The following is a 14,896-nucleotide window of genomic DNA, read 5'->3' on the forward strand; positions in this document are numbered from 1 at the left end:
ATGCCATGATACATTATTCCAGCCAAAGTTGGAAATCAAAGGAACACCTGCGATACAGTGTCCAGTCTGAACCTGTGCATAACACATCAAGACGGTGGCAACATCTGTACCTAACAGTACTGCGTGATGAAACTAATGCCATCAGTTCCAGCTTATATCGTCTACATGTGCAAGTTTTTTGTTTTTGTTCAGTTTATAACATAAATGTGTTAGTTTGTAATCTTCTACAAAGATAGAGAACCGTGGTCTATTACGTGACTAGGTTTGTTTTAACCCCCACACAAGTTCACATCCACATTCATATTCACGTCCACATCCACATGTACAAGTCCACTTCCAAATATACAAGTCCTCATCCATCTCCACATCCAACATCACATCCAACCGCACACCACATCAAAGTCCACATCCACTTCCACATTATACAAGTCCTCATCCATCTCCACATCCAACATCACATCCAAACCCACACCACATCAAAGTCCACATCCACATCCACATTATACAAGTCCTCATCCATCTCCACATCCAACATCACATCCAACCCCACACCACATCAAAGTCCACATCCACATCCACATTATACAAGTCCTCATCCATCTCCACATCCAACATCACATCCAACCCAACACCACATCAAAGTCCACATCCATATTATAGAAGTCCACATCCAGTTCCACACCAGCATCACATCCAACCCCACACCACATCAAAGTCCACATCCACATTATAGAAGTCCACATCCAGTTCCACACCAACATCACATCCAACCCAACACCACATCAAAGTCCACATCCACATTATACAAGTCCACATCCAGTTCCACACCAACATCACATCCAACCCAACACCACATCAAAGTCCACATCCACATTATACAAGTCCACATCCAGTTCCACACCAACATCAACTTCTACATCCTCATATACATCCATATCCACATCCAAACGAACACAAACACATATACCCGCAAGTTTGTCTATAAATTACGGGTTTGTGTCACCTTATGCATGTCCTATATGTTCCATCCAAAATTACATTCTTTGTCATGATTCTTTCTATCAGTCATGAACCCTTGAAACACACATGTAAATTCACCAAACAAGTATAACATTTTGGTATAAAAAATATCCATTTGGAAAACAATCCTCCATACTTTTTCAGCTTGTTCAACAAATACAGTAATTTAGTTTTCGGAAAACGCTATCCGAAATATTCGAAACCCTTTGTAAGCGCTATTGTGTTATTGCATATAAATAGAAAAAAAATCATTTCTTATTCACGATTCCTTCCTTTCTAGAGATTACAATATTTTCAGTTTTGAAATTTGTTTTTTGTGCATTTCCATCGAGTTTTTCTTCACTTTTATGAACGTCGTATTTTTAGAAGCAAATTTGAAGCCAAAGCGGTGATAAAAATCTGCTAGTTTTTACACTTAACGTATTACGCCTGAGATTGATCTGTCTATATTTTGAATTAACTTATTCAACATTCAGACTTCCTTCAACGGTATGTCACCGACGCCAATTCCTAATGGTTTTTTGTTTTATCAGAGAGGACCTGTGTGAAGTACATTTACTCACGGGATCAGTAAAACTACTTGAAATGATTCCAACATCATTGACTTCTATTTCATATATACAAGTATGGGACACATTTGGGGATTGTCCACTGACAGAATCAATACCAGTGCCTCCTGATAAGGATTTCAATTTAATGTTTCGCATGCATGATTGATATGTGGCTATTTCAATATTCTCCATGTTTTACATGTTGCTGTACGGTTGTGAGATGTTGCTTGGAAGTCCTTAACTAACCATTGCCTCGGTTCTGTATTGGGACCGTTAATGTCCAGAGATTATATATTGTTTTCAATTACATCACCACATATTTCTTTTCCAAACAGAAAATTATTCCAGCTGAACTGTGTTGTGATGTTAGGGAGATAAAGCATATCAAGTGGATCGAAATACGAGTAAAGATTACATTTTCAATCAATCTTGATTTTAAAGGTTGAACTCCTGGAATGGAAAACGAACCGTGCGTGTGGTAATCATACTGTTCTCTGTAGATCAAAGATTGGTATCCTAGGATGATTTCATAGTATATACATATCCGGATGGTTTGGCTTGTTGGTGAATCTGAAACTAATGCTAACAATAGCACTAAGAAATATTGTTTTTACTTCTTACTTTGGAGTTTTGGTAGTCACATGACACATTGTATCATGTTGAGCCATGGCGTATAAGCGACCACCGTTTTGAACATTGTTGGGGATTTCCGCTGGATTTTTTTTCTGCACTACAGATACGCCAACTATTTGGCGAACACCCGGTGTCATTACTATTTTACAAGGATTTATATTCATATAGTTATGGTACAGTCGAAATCGTAGACTGCTTCAGGATGTCTTATGATTATGGAAATGTATTTGTCATTAATCAGATAAAACATGGAATATAACAATATTATATCTACAGACTGCGTTCTTTATTGTCCAGATTTATAAGTTAAAGAACCAGCACAATTCTATTGTATAGCGATTCAGAATTATCGACATATTCCAGATGGATAATCCGATAACAACGTTTAAGATCTATGGGCATTAAATTGCCTGCCAGCTTTGACGTGCGATGCGAGACTGAACATGATCCAATGAACGAACGTCTACAGCAGAGACTGTAGCAAACCACAACAGTCTGGAACCGACGGAACACGTTAAGCTATCATAGTTGATTGGCCCTTCGCCGTTCAAAACACCGGTATCCCCAGAAATGGAAAAATCGACCAGATCAACTTGATCCTATGTTCGTATTTGTGCACAAGTCCATACTAATCTTGATTTGCAAAATATATAAGAGGTGACTCTCTCGATGACGCTAAATGTCAAGCCTGATATCCGAGAATTAGGGTCCTCATATTCAGAAATATCTTAAAGACGTTCTGGACAAGAGGTGATCATTGATCGCTCTTTCTAAAAGCTGCTTAATGCACACATAAGGTTCATATAACTGTATTATAAGTAGCTGCAAGAAAGTGGTCTACCCTTTGCAATAGACCTTTCTCATTATGATTCGAAGCAATATAAAACAATGGTGTCATCTGCAAGAGGTAATTCAGGTAACTCATTGTGACGTGACGCAAGTCACGCATTAATGTTTGTCCTTAAGCCTTTGGCAATCGCTCTATGGCTTTTTTTAATAAGATAGGTCAAAGCATGAAAAAGATAAAATGATTCTGTCCACAGATCTCAGGGGGAAAGCACAGACATCCAATGTAGACAGCTGATAGATGAAAACTTATCGGCGCCATAAAGGCCAGGGTATTATATTGGTCATTTTTTGCCCACAGAATCCAAATGCCATCATTCAGAATTTGTTTTAAAAGTTATCAGACATGTTGACATACAACAATATTCTGGTGTTAGCGTATTTTGGTGTCATACGAAAACCAGAGTATTGACTAATATTGTGTCCACTTTACTGATTGATTTTAACGGTTGTTGGGAAGTTGTTTTCTATTGTTTGTAACTGCGCCAGGCTTTTACCCAAGCTGATTTCTTAGGATACCTAGATAAAGCTCAAATAAAGTAACTATGTTCACCTTGTATCACATATTCCTTAAAGTTCGCTATATCGACAATTGGCGCTAATTGTAGCCATGTGAATGCCCATGATCATGTCAAACGTCGGAGAAATATACAAAACAGGCTAGTTGTACCATTAGTACACGACCTATTACTTTACAGTAATATACAAAACAGGCTAGTTGTACCATTAGTACACGACCTATTACTTTACATTACTTTCATTCCAATATTTCAATGATTTCCACATTGGCCAAAACGTTTTCAGCCCAAAGTTGTCTTTCTCACACACTCACGAAATGACGAATTCCCATAAAGTGTTTAATACCGCAAATCTATGTATACGATGCTTGTTTGTGTATATCTATGCACGGAACCTCTCAGCGTGAATCGTCTATTTCTAAGTGCAGCTATTCCCATTTAGTATACGGACAATAAATACATTGAAATCCTTGAGTAATCAACCATCTACCTTTTTCATTACGGTTCTGTTACATGTAAAGAACCTCTACTGTTGCACATTACTTACTGTTGGTGTTGGGAAGATAGCGCCGGAGTTATATCTTTCCTAATCAACGGTATCATCATCTTCTCTATTATTGTTCTCTCGCCTCATCTCTTCTTATTACGGTTGACATGTAAAGGAGTCTGTCGCCCTTTCAGCTAAAACTCTGGTAATTCGATATTTCCTTTGGTCGTTTATACAAGGGAGTTACTGCCTCAATCTAAAGTAGATGTACCAGTGGATAGATTGATATGAATTTTTAGCACACAGGCGCTCGTTAAGTGTAATCCTAAGTCTTTCTGCTAATGTTTTTATAGATAAGATTGATGCTTTTTCGGCGATGTGACGTAAACTTATAGATATTTTAGTGAGACAATCCAGATATAGCTTAATGCCGCGCGGTTTACGCAGGTTGTAAACTGTAAAAAAATACCATTGAAGAGAAGATTGCATAACCCACTGTAAGACCATAAGAACGACTCCTGTTTAATATAACATCATTCAAGCTCAAGTTGAACTAAAGGTTTTTTCCGCGGACGTGTTAACTTTCGGGGTTTTGTTCTGAAATTAAAACTCTTGGCACCACTTCAGACATAATATTAGTCACGATCAATGTGTGGGCAACACAACCAAACCTGCCGCTCTCCCAACAGCTGAAAGAAAACAAGAGAACGGGACGAAAAACATATAATGTATATGTGCAAACACAGAAAACTGTAAAGAGGACTGACACCTAGTGTTCTAAACCGGACGCGAACACGATAATAATTTTTATATGTATCGACTGCAGACTAGGTGATGGCAGTAGTAACCGATAATTGAGTATGGAGTAGGACAGGGAGATATTTTTTGCCGATTTAGCGAGTGAGTGAGTGATTGATGCTAATTGAGATTGACCATGCTAAAATTCTTATTTGTTATCGGAATCAAATATTATCAACCACAGACGAATTCTAGCAGGACAGAAGTATTTGTCTTGTAAGACGCGTCGAGTTTAAGAAGGTAATAGTGAATGTGAGCATGATTGATTAAAAGATGCTCTGGACAACATGTTGAATTGTACAACATGCTCCAATGACACAGCCTGTCAGCGTTCTGTAGATAAAGACCCATTATGTCTCAGATCGGTGCAGTGGTATGCATCTCCACGCTGCTGGTACGTCATCTGCGACCGACAGCTCCTGCTTGATTCTGGGTGAAAACATAGAGCCCTCACGCGCTACTGGATCGGGTGGTCAGTCTCGTTGACTTGTTTCAATGCATGGCACCGTATCCTGATTGATTTGAGGATGGTGGGGTAGCCTTGTGGTTAAAGCGTTCACTCGTCACGCCGACGACCCGGGATCGATTCCCCACATGGGTACAATCTGTGAAGCCCATTTCTGGTGTCCCGCGCCGTGGTATTGCTGGAATATTGCTAAAAGTGGCGTAAAACTAATCTCACACACTCACTGATTGATTTGATTGATACGATGATTCTGCATACGATATTAACCACATGTAATTTGTATAAAGCATTAATACATAAGACAAAGTCACTACACACAGTTAGGTTTGTACAATGGAGATAATGTCATGACAGATATTTGTGCCACGCGCTGTATACATTAATCAGTTGGGGATAAACTGTGTGTATTTTAATACCACGATCCATTTCCAGTATGTGTCCGATGTAAATAGCTAGAGCAAATATGCTTCTAGGTATCAACAGAAATAATTATTTTCTTTCACCTCAAAGCCGTCTTGGACGAAGACGTATTTCGAAATCCTCTAACTGTTATATTCCTTCAGGCGACAGTGGTTATTTTCACTTGGCTCTTCAGCTTGTAAGAAGTCTTGATCCGAGCTAATAGGCTCCTTGTGCGGCATTGTTTTCTCTTGATACCATGAATATTTCATTAAGGATTGAATTTTCGTAATTGCGAAATCAACGGTTTATGGCAACTGGGTTTTTGGTGCCAGAGTGACAGTATGATTAATCGACCGGTTGACATTAGTGAACACAGAGGGAATGTGAACTGGACAAGCGTGATCCTGGATGGGTAGCGGTGACAATGGCATCTCTCGGTGTCGGCTTTCTAGTGCCCCAGGGCCGGTAGGGTGGCCTAGTGGTTAAAGCGTTCATTCGTCACGCTGAAGACCTGGGTTCGATGCCTCACATGGGTATGTGTGAAGCCCATTTTCTGGTGTCCCCCGCCGTGATATTGCTGGAATATTGCTAAAAGCGACATAAAACTAAATTCACTCACTCACTCACTCACTCACTCACACTCAATGCTACCTTCGGTGTGCATAACCACTCGTTACACAAACAAGAGTCACACAAGTGCCATTACTGTTACCAGTGGAGATCCGGGTTAGAATTTGTGTTCAGTAGCCTATGCCTGTCGTGAGATGCAACTCATTCACTCACTCACTCACTCTAGTGCCACATATTTCATGAATGACCGTGTGTACTTGGACATGTTACATCATAGGAGAAGGTCACGAGGGACTGACTCAGAACTGACATTGACGAGTTTGAAGCGTTTTTAAGCGCGTTGTGATCCATGAGATTCAGCGTAAGCGACAGCGCCAACTAGATTAGGTGATAGGGGTTTACATTGATGTAGACAGTTGTGTGCGACGTCCCCAGGAACTGGCTTTGTTCACGCCCTGTCTACATACATTTACCTTGAAGAGGGAGTGTGTTCAGGCAAACTTGAAGAGCTATCAAGTTTGATTTACTTCGTTCAAATACGATGTAATTTATATATTGGCTGCACCACCAATAGTTCCAGTACACATGACGTACGTATCAGACAAAATAGGGATATTTGTAGCAATGATCTCAACAGTCGAGGGTAGTTCCAGTACACATGACGTACGTATCAGACAAAATAGGGATATTTGTAGCAATGATCTCAACAGTCGAGGGTAAGTCCAGCGTATCAGACAAAATAGTGATATTTGTAGCAATGATCTCAACAGTCGAGGGTAGTTCCAGTACACATGACGTACGTATCAGACAAAATAGTGATATTTGTAGCAATGATCTCAACAGTCGAGGGTAGTTTCAGTACATATTACGTACGTATCAGACAAAATAGTGATATTTGTAGCAATGATCTTAACAGTCGAGGGTAGTTCCAGTACACATGACGTACGTATCAGACAAAATGGTGATATTTGTAGCAATGATCCCAACAGTCGAGGATAGTTCCAGTACATATGACGTACGTATCAGACAAAATAATGATATTTGTAGCAATGATCTCAACAGTCGAGGGTAGTTCCAGTACATATGACGTACGTATCAGACAAAATGGTGATATTTGTAGCAATGATCTCAACAGTCGAGGATAGTTCCAGTACATATGACGTGCGTATCAGACAAAACAGTGATATTTGTAGCAATGATCCCAACAGTCGAGGGTACGCTTACACGGAGAAACATAAATTTGAAGATCCGATTGATCTTACAAGCCAAATTTGTTCCGTCTTATCTGTTAACTACAATAGCTACATCTAAGCTTGAATTATTTTTGATTCCATAATATGAAAATGTCATTAATACCGTGGCATGCAACATGATGGATGCAGAGCAACTTATTGAAAAGGGAACAAAATAACCCTTTCCGTCACTGAAGTATCTTGTACGCGCACAGAAGAACAAATCCGTTCTTCATAAGTCACGGCCAGTTAAAATCATTGTACTTATCGTCAAAGATTTGGCTTTAGTAAATAAAGCACAATTGAATTACTTCTCATAACAATTTGCTGACTGATCTAATATTATGAAGGCTGAAACTCCAGTCTCGGAACGCAGCTGGAGTATATATATTGAACAGACCTAATTAGATCAAATGAGCACTCGTGACGTGGTAACCCTGGCCAGAGTTCAAAGAAATCCTTTGTGAATATTACTGGTATACATAAATGGATGATTACATTAGATTTCTAGCTTGGGAGCTCAGCTTTAAGTCTCATCTGAAGTTCAAGGTCACACACGTCAATAGGAGATACAACAGATGCAATTGACTTATCTTGAGATATAAAGAGTGTGAACTGGTATAACATAGCGTTTAACATGAACGTGCTGTAATGGGTATCAACTTTTATTAAAGGTATCATATGATATCATAAGTACCAACACCTGTAATGAATATCAACCGATGTAGTATATATCCTCTGCTGCAATGAGCGCGATCCGACATTATCATAACATCTGTTTAATGAGTATCATATGATGTAATAAGGCCATCTGGATGTACCATCCGATATAATACCATTTGATAAAATTACTATCGTATTGTACGTTTCATCTGATTAATTATGAATCTTCTAATATAACACGGATCATTTGATAAAATGAGTATCATCTGATATAATATATATCTTCTGAAATAATTAGATATGAGTATCCTCTGATATAATATGTATCTTCTGAAATAATTAGATATAAAGCGTATCCTCTGATTACTTCAGCATTACTTCAGATGATACTTATCATACCCCAGATATATATCTCCAAGAAGCCCTTTACTCTACTACTACTATTAGCTTCAGATCATTGCTCCGAAGATATTTATTCTAGTAGTTGGTAATATAATGTGTATCTCCTAATATAATGAGTATCCTGTAATACTAAGTACAACTGGCTTCAGATCGCATACAAACATTCTTATAGTTTGAGCAAAAAGCAACCGAATGCTGTTTTGAAATATCCATGATCAATTTAGTGAGTAATTCGTGCTCTATACAGCTATGCCTGGTCCATACGTTCATCAACATGCATGCTCTGTACAAAGGCACTGAGTGGTGATGTCTACATGCCAAAGGGACAATCAAAGTATTGATTACTTCAGCCATACAACTGTGTTGTGATAATGATGCCTTGTACACAAGGGTTCAAATGGAACTGACCGCCAGTTGCCCGTTGACTGCGAACACCATGCGGTCATCTGAAGCTATACGGCAGTAGTGTCAGGAGTTGGCATGAAGAACATATGAAGGGATGTGAAGGATGTAACAATTCGTTTGCGGACCTTTCTTCCGGGCTCAGTTTGCCATCATAGCCTAACATCGGTGTTGTGTGATGTACCTTGTGAATGCGTGTACCTACGTCTGAAAGTGATGTTCATACTGAATATAACTCAGCACTTTTGCATCCATTGTATTTCCAAAGTGCGGCGCGTGGCCTTGTGGTTAAAGCTTTCGAATTCGCTACGGTAGGTCCTAGTTCATTACTAAATAAAGATTAAACATGTGAAGCCCCATTTTCATTTTCCCCTTTCCGATATTGCTGGAACATTGTCTAAACCGGCGTAAAACAATACTCACTCACTCCATTTCCAAAGCGTCAACATAGTCCAAAGCAATGAAACAAAAAAAACGTTGCACAACATGTGTATGACTCAGGTTTTTCAAAATGACTTCCATTTATTCATCAGATGTATTTGTGCATGTTCTCTTCTGAACAGATGGCCAAGTTAATGTGCTATCAGCTTCTGTAGATTGTAACCTACACTGTACAAGAATGATTCAATTATAAACTATGAGGGATGTTTCAAGTCCCAGTGATTCTGGTAAGTCACAATATGCTTCTCGTCTTTGGTTATATAAATCAGTGCTCTGGAATAACAGACAGCCCAAATACCAAGAACTGAAACAAATGTCCATATTATTCATCTCAAGAGTATTTCCAATGCCAACAGTTCTCAATGCAAGGACATCATCCATTCCAGCAAAGAGCAGAAAGGACTAACCAGTAGCCCATCGATCCGTCACTGCCAAACACAATTGCATGCAGTCTTAACATTAGATCCGCTGATCCTCCACTGGTGTCGTGAAGACCCCCTGTCCAGTAACCCTAGGACCTCCTTTGTAAGGAGATCAGCAGCTCGCTGTAATCGCTCTAAGGTTGACATGGCAGGTTAGATCAGTGGAGGGGCCATGCATGGTTAATTAGAACAGCAGTGTTCTCTGATCAATCAGAAGATGCACCGTGAGACTAGATCTGGAGACGACGATACTTTGGTTGATAGGAAATATTTAATATGGCCCAGTTAAGAAATTATGCTTATCTATTAACGTATGTAAGTCTCCGATTGCAATAACATCAGACAGATCTCTTAAATTTAATTCAATGTGGGTTCCTGACAGACACTAAGAAGAACTCCACTATAAACAGTAGTTGGTGTAAATACTGATGTACGTTTTTCATATGATACTACTATTCTTGTTGTTTTCAATATTTCTGTAACTTTGTCCACCTCGATGCCATGCTATAGATCGTACCGTGGTGCCACAGACTGTATCCTCCTATCTGCTATTTATCATCAGCTACTGACCCCAGCCTGGTAGTTATGCGTCATGATGTGTCTTGGTTATGTGTTGGCTGTGTTCCTAATACTCTGTACTTACAGTGATGGGAAACTGGTCACTGATAACATCATCTCCGGCACTACCAAGACAACGGTTAATACTGTGCAGATAGAAATGGCATCTTAATCTGCGACTGGTTCTGTATCATTTTTTTCCGAAATACACGTGTGCGTGTGCACGTGTGTGTCTAAATACGGTTTCCTCTAAAGACTAATAACCTTTTCGGAAATGATTTCTCCCCAGAAACATAAATTTCGACCAGCCATCTTTGTTTTATTTTTTAAAAAGATGAAAGCTTGGCATGTGGCATTAACATAAACATAGCCCATAGTTGAATATGAGCTTTACTGTAATGTACTTTGGGATGGATGGATGGATGGATAGATGGGTGGGTGATTGTGTGGGTTGGGTGGGAGGGTTCTTGGATGGATCCCATATCTGATTTCCATCACATTCACTATCTATCAAACAGGGAAGAAAAGTGGTCTCCAAACAAATTAATTCTCATCCAATTTCAAGTGGGACTCCTCCGGTTATTGATCAAAGGGGCATCCTGTGGGCGTATACTGCACGTTGACCTTTCGCTAGTCCCGCTGTAACTGTACAGCGAGGAAATAATGAAACTCCGAAATGATAAAATCTGGTCTTGAGCAAATGGTTTGTAACGGTTCCATGTACATCTGTGTTTGTGAGTCGTTGGACATGAATACAGCCTGTCAGACATAGCTAGTGCGCCGATGAAACATACCTAGCAATGTTAGATCTAACATATCTAGCCCTATTTCAAGTACATTATTCATTCACCATGATTACAACAAAAATATGCCAGTACTGTTAGGTTTGATACATATTAAAATTGTTGTGACAATCACCTGTAATTTTATATAATCGGTAAAATTTATCTTGAACTTAAGAAATGAATAATTGGTGCACAAAAAGAATACAATTTCAGTTGAATACTGGAAAATTGTTTTGATATAAACCTTTTCTAGATTTGAAACATACTCTTTACCCTAAACGTCATTTCTATAGCATTTTAACGCCCACTACGCAAACTGTGCACAGGTCTTTATAAGATTACTTCATTCGAAATCAATACTGATAACAAAAAACACAAGCTTAACTTAACGTTATCAATACGCTCAAGCAGTCAAATCAATCACTGAAGAAATGAGTGTAAAATCCGAGTTAAGCTCCATCGTCCGTCATGAATTACATATCAGTGTCACAATGTGACGACGTGAAGATCTAACTGTTGAATGAATGTGCCTTTTTCTGGCGCGAGCATCCACGTTTGCTACATAAACCCCTATCGATCCGCCGCACTTGGCAAGTAATAGAAAATTTTGTCAATACATTTCATTAACGTCAACTTAATGCGCCTTTTCACTTCAACTCCACGGGAAGCTGCTAATGACTGTGTGTCTTGATCTACCACACACTCAAGTCCATGATTAACGTAATATTTGTAATTCTCTAACCTATTCAATGACTGTTGACCTTATCTATGGATCTCTCCCTTTCAGGTTAGACAGAACAGAGGACCATCCGTACTGCTGTAAATGACCCTCAGAAAGCTCTCTGACACTACGCCAGCATTTGATGGTATGTGAATAGATGTCCTTGAGGTAGTTTTCAAGAGGAATTTGCTCTCCAAGGATGAAAGGAACGTCTCTATGAAGAGGAATCGGATTCAATCGTTCTAGCAAACAAGTAATCAAGCTTAGAACAGCTTCAACGAGAACATGTTGACTCAGGAAGCTCTGTTATAACAAACTTAAAGCTGTTTCTTGGCATGAAAAACACAGCTGAGAATCAGCAATGAATACACGTGATTCAAGAGTTGTCTTCACGAACGAATTATTCACGGAAATTTAACAAGAGTTTTGAACAGATTGGCACATTGCACCCAGCCGATGAACCTCTCCGATTCCAAGGCGAGTTTTGGAAGAGCGTGCCAGTGAAGGTTCATACTCTGTGTCCTGACTTTTGAGGGATGCTCGATCGAGACAAGGCTTGACTGGAAAGATGTCTACAGGGAATACTGGAAGATAGAGGACTGATTGCTTTTCATATCCATCTCACTACCAGATATGGGTTGAGTGCAGTATTTGAATGATGGTAACCATATCATCAATATTCGAGATTCTCGTGAACTAAAACAAGACGTAAAAGTAACAGTTAATGTATCAAATTTAGTCAGCTGAATCTGTATTTACAAAAGCTGTGGCCATTACTAACCCTCGTGGTTTCTTACGATGAATGTGGATTTGGTTCCCTGCCATTAATGGACTGCTGATTAAATCTGCCTGTGCAACATTCCCCGTGAGGACCTTTCGCCTAAAAACAAAACGGAAGCCGAGGGTTGAATAACGGATTGAGATTCATGTGTCTGTGGATGTCTCCATCTTGCTGGGAATGTGTTCATGATTCACTCAGGAGAAACATGCGCTGTAACATACACGTGTTAACGTCTCTGACCTTCATATTTGGAGCTATCACTGTGGGGTCGCTGTGTCTGTCTGTGTCGACAGATTGCTGGCTTGTAACCAGAGAACATATCAAACCTTTCGATGAAGAAGGAAATATTATAAAAAATGCCTCTAAATTTTGGCTACAGACATGGTCTGGATTATGGAAATATTGTGTAAAGAATGAATATAGTAAGTAAACATTTGACTTTAAAATTCTTGGATTTACACTGACCCATTAGCTTAGCTTATACCACTGGTACAGAAATGTCATTATATACTCTTTAAAAAAAGTAGGGGAGCTTCAATTTTAATTTACGATTGAAAAATATGGGAGATACATCGGAGTTAATCAATGTTGATATGATAATAATGAATGTTTTGAGAGTATATCACCACTTGCACTTCCTTATGACCAGTTGTTTGTACAGTAATCTGAAATTTGCAGGTGTACGATTTTCAATTTTTTTTTCAAACCAAACGAAAGGGCTAGAAAGTAGAACAAACACTAACAACTGTGTGATACAAGATGATTGTCAAAATTAATGGTCTACAGTGATTTATCGCCCTTCTTGAAAACCGTCAAAATCAAGAATGACAACCCATGCACGTTTATGGGGCTACTACGTTGTACACGTTCATCCCATACGTTGTGTTTAGAGGTGGTGATCAAGAGAAATAGTGGTGCGTTCATAAGATGAATGTCATTGTAAAGTTTGTTAATGCTTATTCTTCCTATCCAAATTGAAAGTTCCGGTTCCCCTACTTTTCCTTTTTTGAAAAGTATAATTGAAGAATTGTATGTTTGATTTTAATGCCATGGCTAGCAAATTTTATAATTTAACGAAATGAAAAGAATACATTTGCGAAACAATATGCCTAAACAATGTACTGTTATGGGCATCCAATTATAATGGTCATTATTATGTATCATAATAACAACTGATGCCTTGAAGATGGGGTCCCCTGCTTAGTAAGTTTACACTTCAACCAAACCACCGATTCTAACTGCTAGAGACAGCACAAGTAGGCACTGGGAAGCCACGTGGTTAGAGCCAACCCTCTTTGAACCGAAAGCTCAGGTTCGATTCGCTTCATGATGACTGCGTGTGAAGTTCATTGCTGTTATCTTGCTGAACATATTGCTTTATAACGGCGTATTCATTCACTCAGACAGCACGTATTGTTTGATATATTACTACTATATTTATTGACAAAACTACACCAGGACTGACACAAACCCATCGATGTTTTCACAGACATAACTATATAACTAACTACACTATTCCCTTTAATCGGGGAATAACTTCAACGCATATATAATAAACTACCCTAATGTATTACCAGAATATTTCCTGTGTATTCATAAAACTATCCCGATGTATTCACAGAACAAATCGAACGTACTCACAGAACTATCCCGATGTATTCACAGAACAATTCCAACGTACTCACAGAACTATCCCGATGTATTCACAGAGCAATTTCAATGTACTCACAGAACTATCCCAATATATCCACAGAACAATTCCAACGTACTCACAGAACTATCCCGATGTATTCACAGAGCAATTCCAACGTACTCACAGAATTATCCCGATGTATTCACAGAGCAATTCCAACGTACTCACAGAACTATCCCAATATATTCACAGAACAATTCCAACGTACTCACAGAACTATCCCGATGTATTCACAGAACAATTCCAACGTACTCACAGAACTATCCCGATGTATTCACAGAACAATTCCAACGTACTCACAGAACTATCCCGATGTATTCACAGAGCAATTCCAACGTACTCACAGAACTATCCCAATGTATTCACAGAACAATTCCAACGTATTCACAGAACTATCCCGATGTATTCACAGAGCAATTCCAACGTACTCACAGAATTATCCCGATGTATTCACAGAGCAATTTCAACGTACTCACAGAACTATCCCAATATATTCACAGAACAA

At 39.0% G+C, this 14,896-nt stretch overlaps 1 protein-coding gene across 2 annotated transcripts in view; it reads left to right on the forward strand.

Moving 5' to 3' along the window:
- LOC124291696 (voltage-dependent calcium channel gamma-5 subunit-like) overlaps nt 1-14,896 on the forward strand; it is a 57,922-nt gene that overhangs the window by 36,388 nt on the left and 6,638 nt on the right. For both annotated transcript variants that reach the window (XM_046728749.1, XM_046728750.1), the window contains exon 2: nt 11,984-13,120. In XM_046728749.1, the coding sequence (XP_046584705.1) occupies nt 12,844-13,120 (277 nt within the window). In that variant the 5' untranslated portion in view covers nt 11,984-12,843. The remainder of the gene's footprint in view (nt 1-11,983; nt 13,121-14,896) is intronic.

Source organism: Haliotis rubra, unplaced genomic scaffold (genome assembly GCF_003918875.1).
Source record: "Haliotis rubra isolate DU_JTF1 unplaced genomic scaffold, ASM391887v1 Scf5, whole genome shotgun sequence".
Classification (NCBI taxonomy): domain Eukaryota; kingdom Metazoa; phylum Mollusca; class Gastropoda; order Lepetellida; family Haliotidae; genus Haliotis; species Haliotis rubra.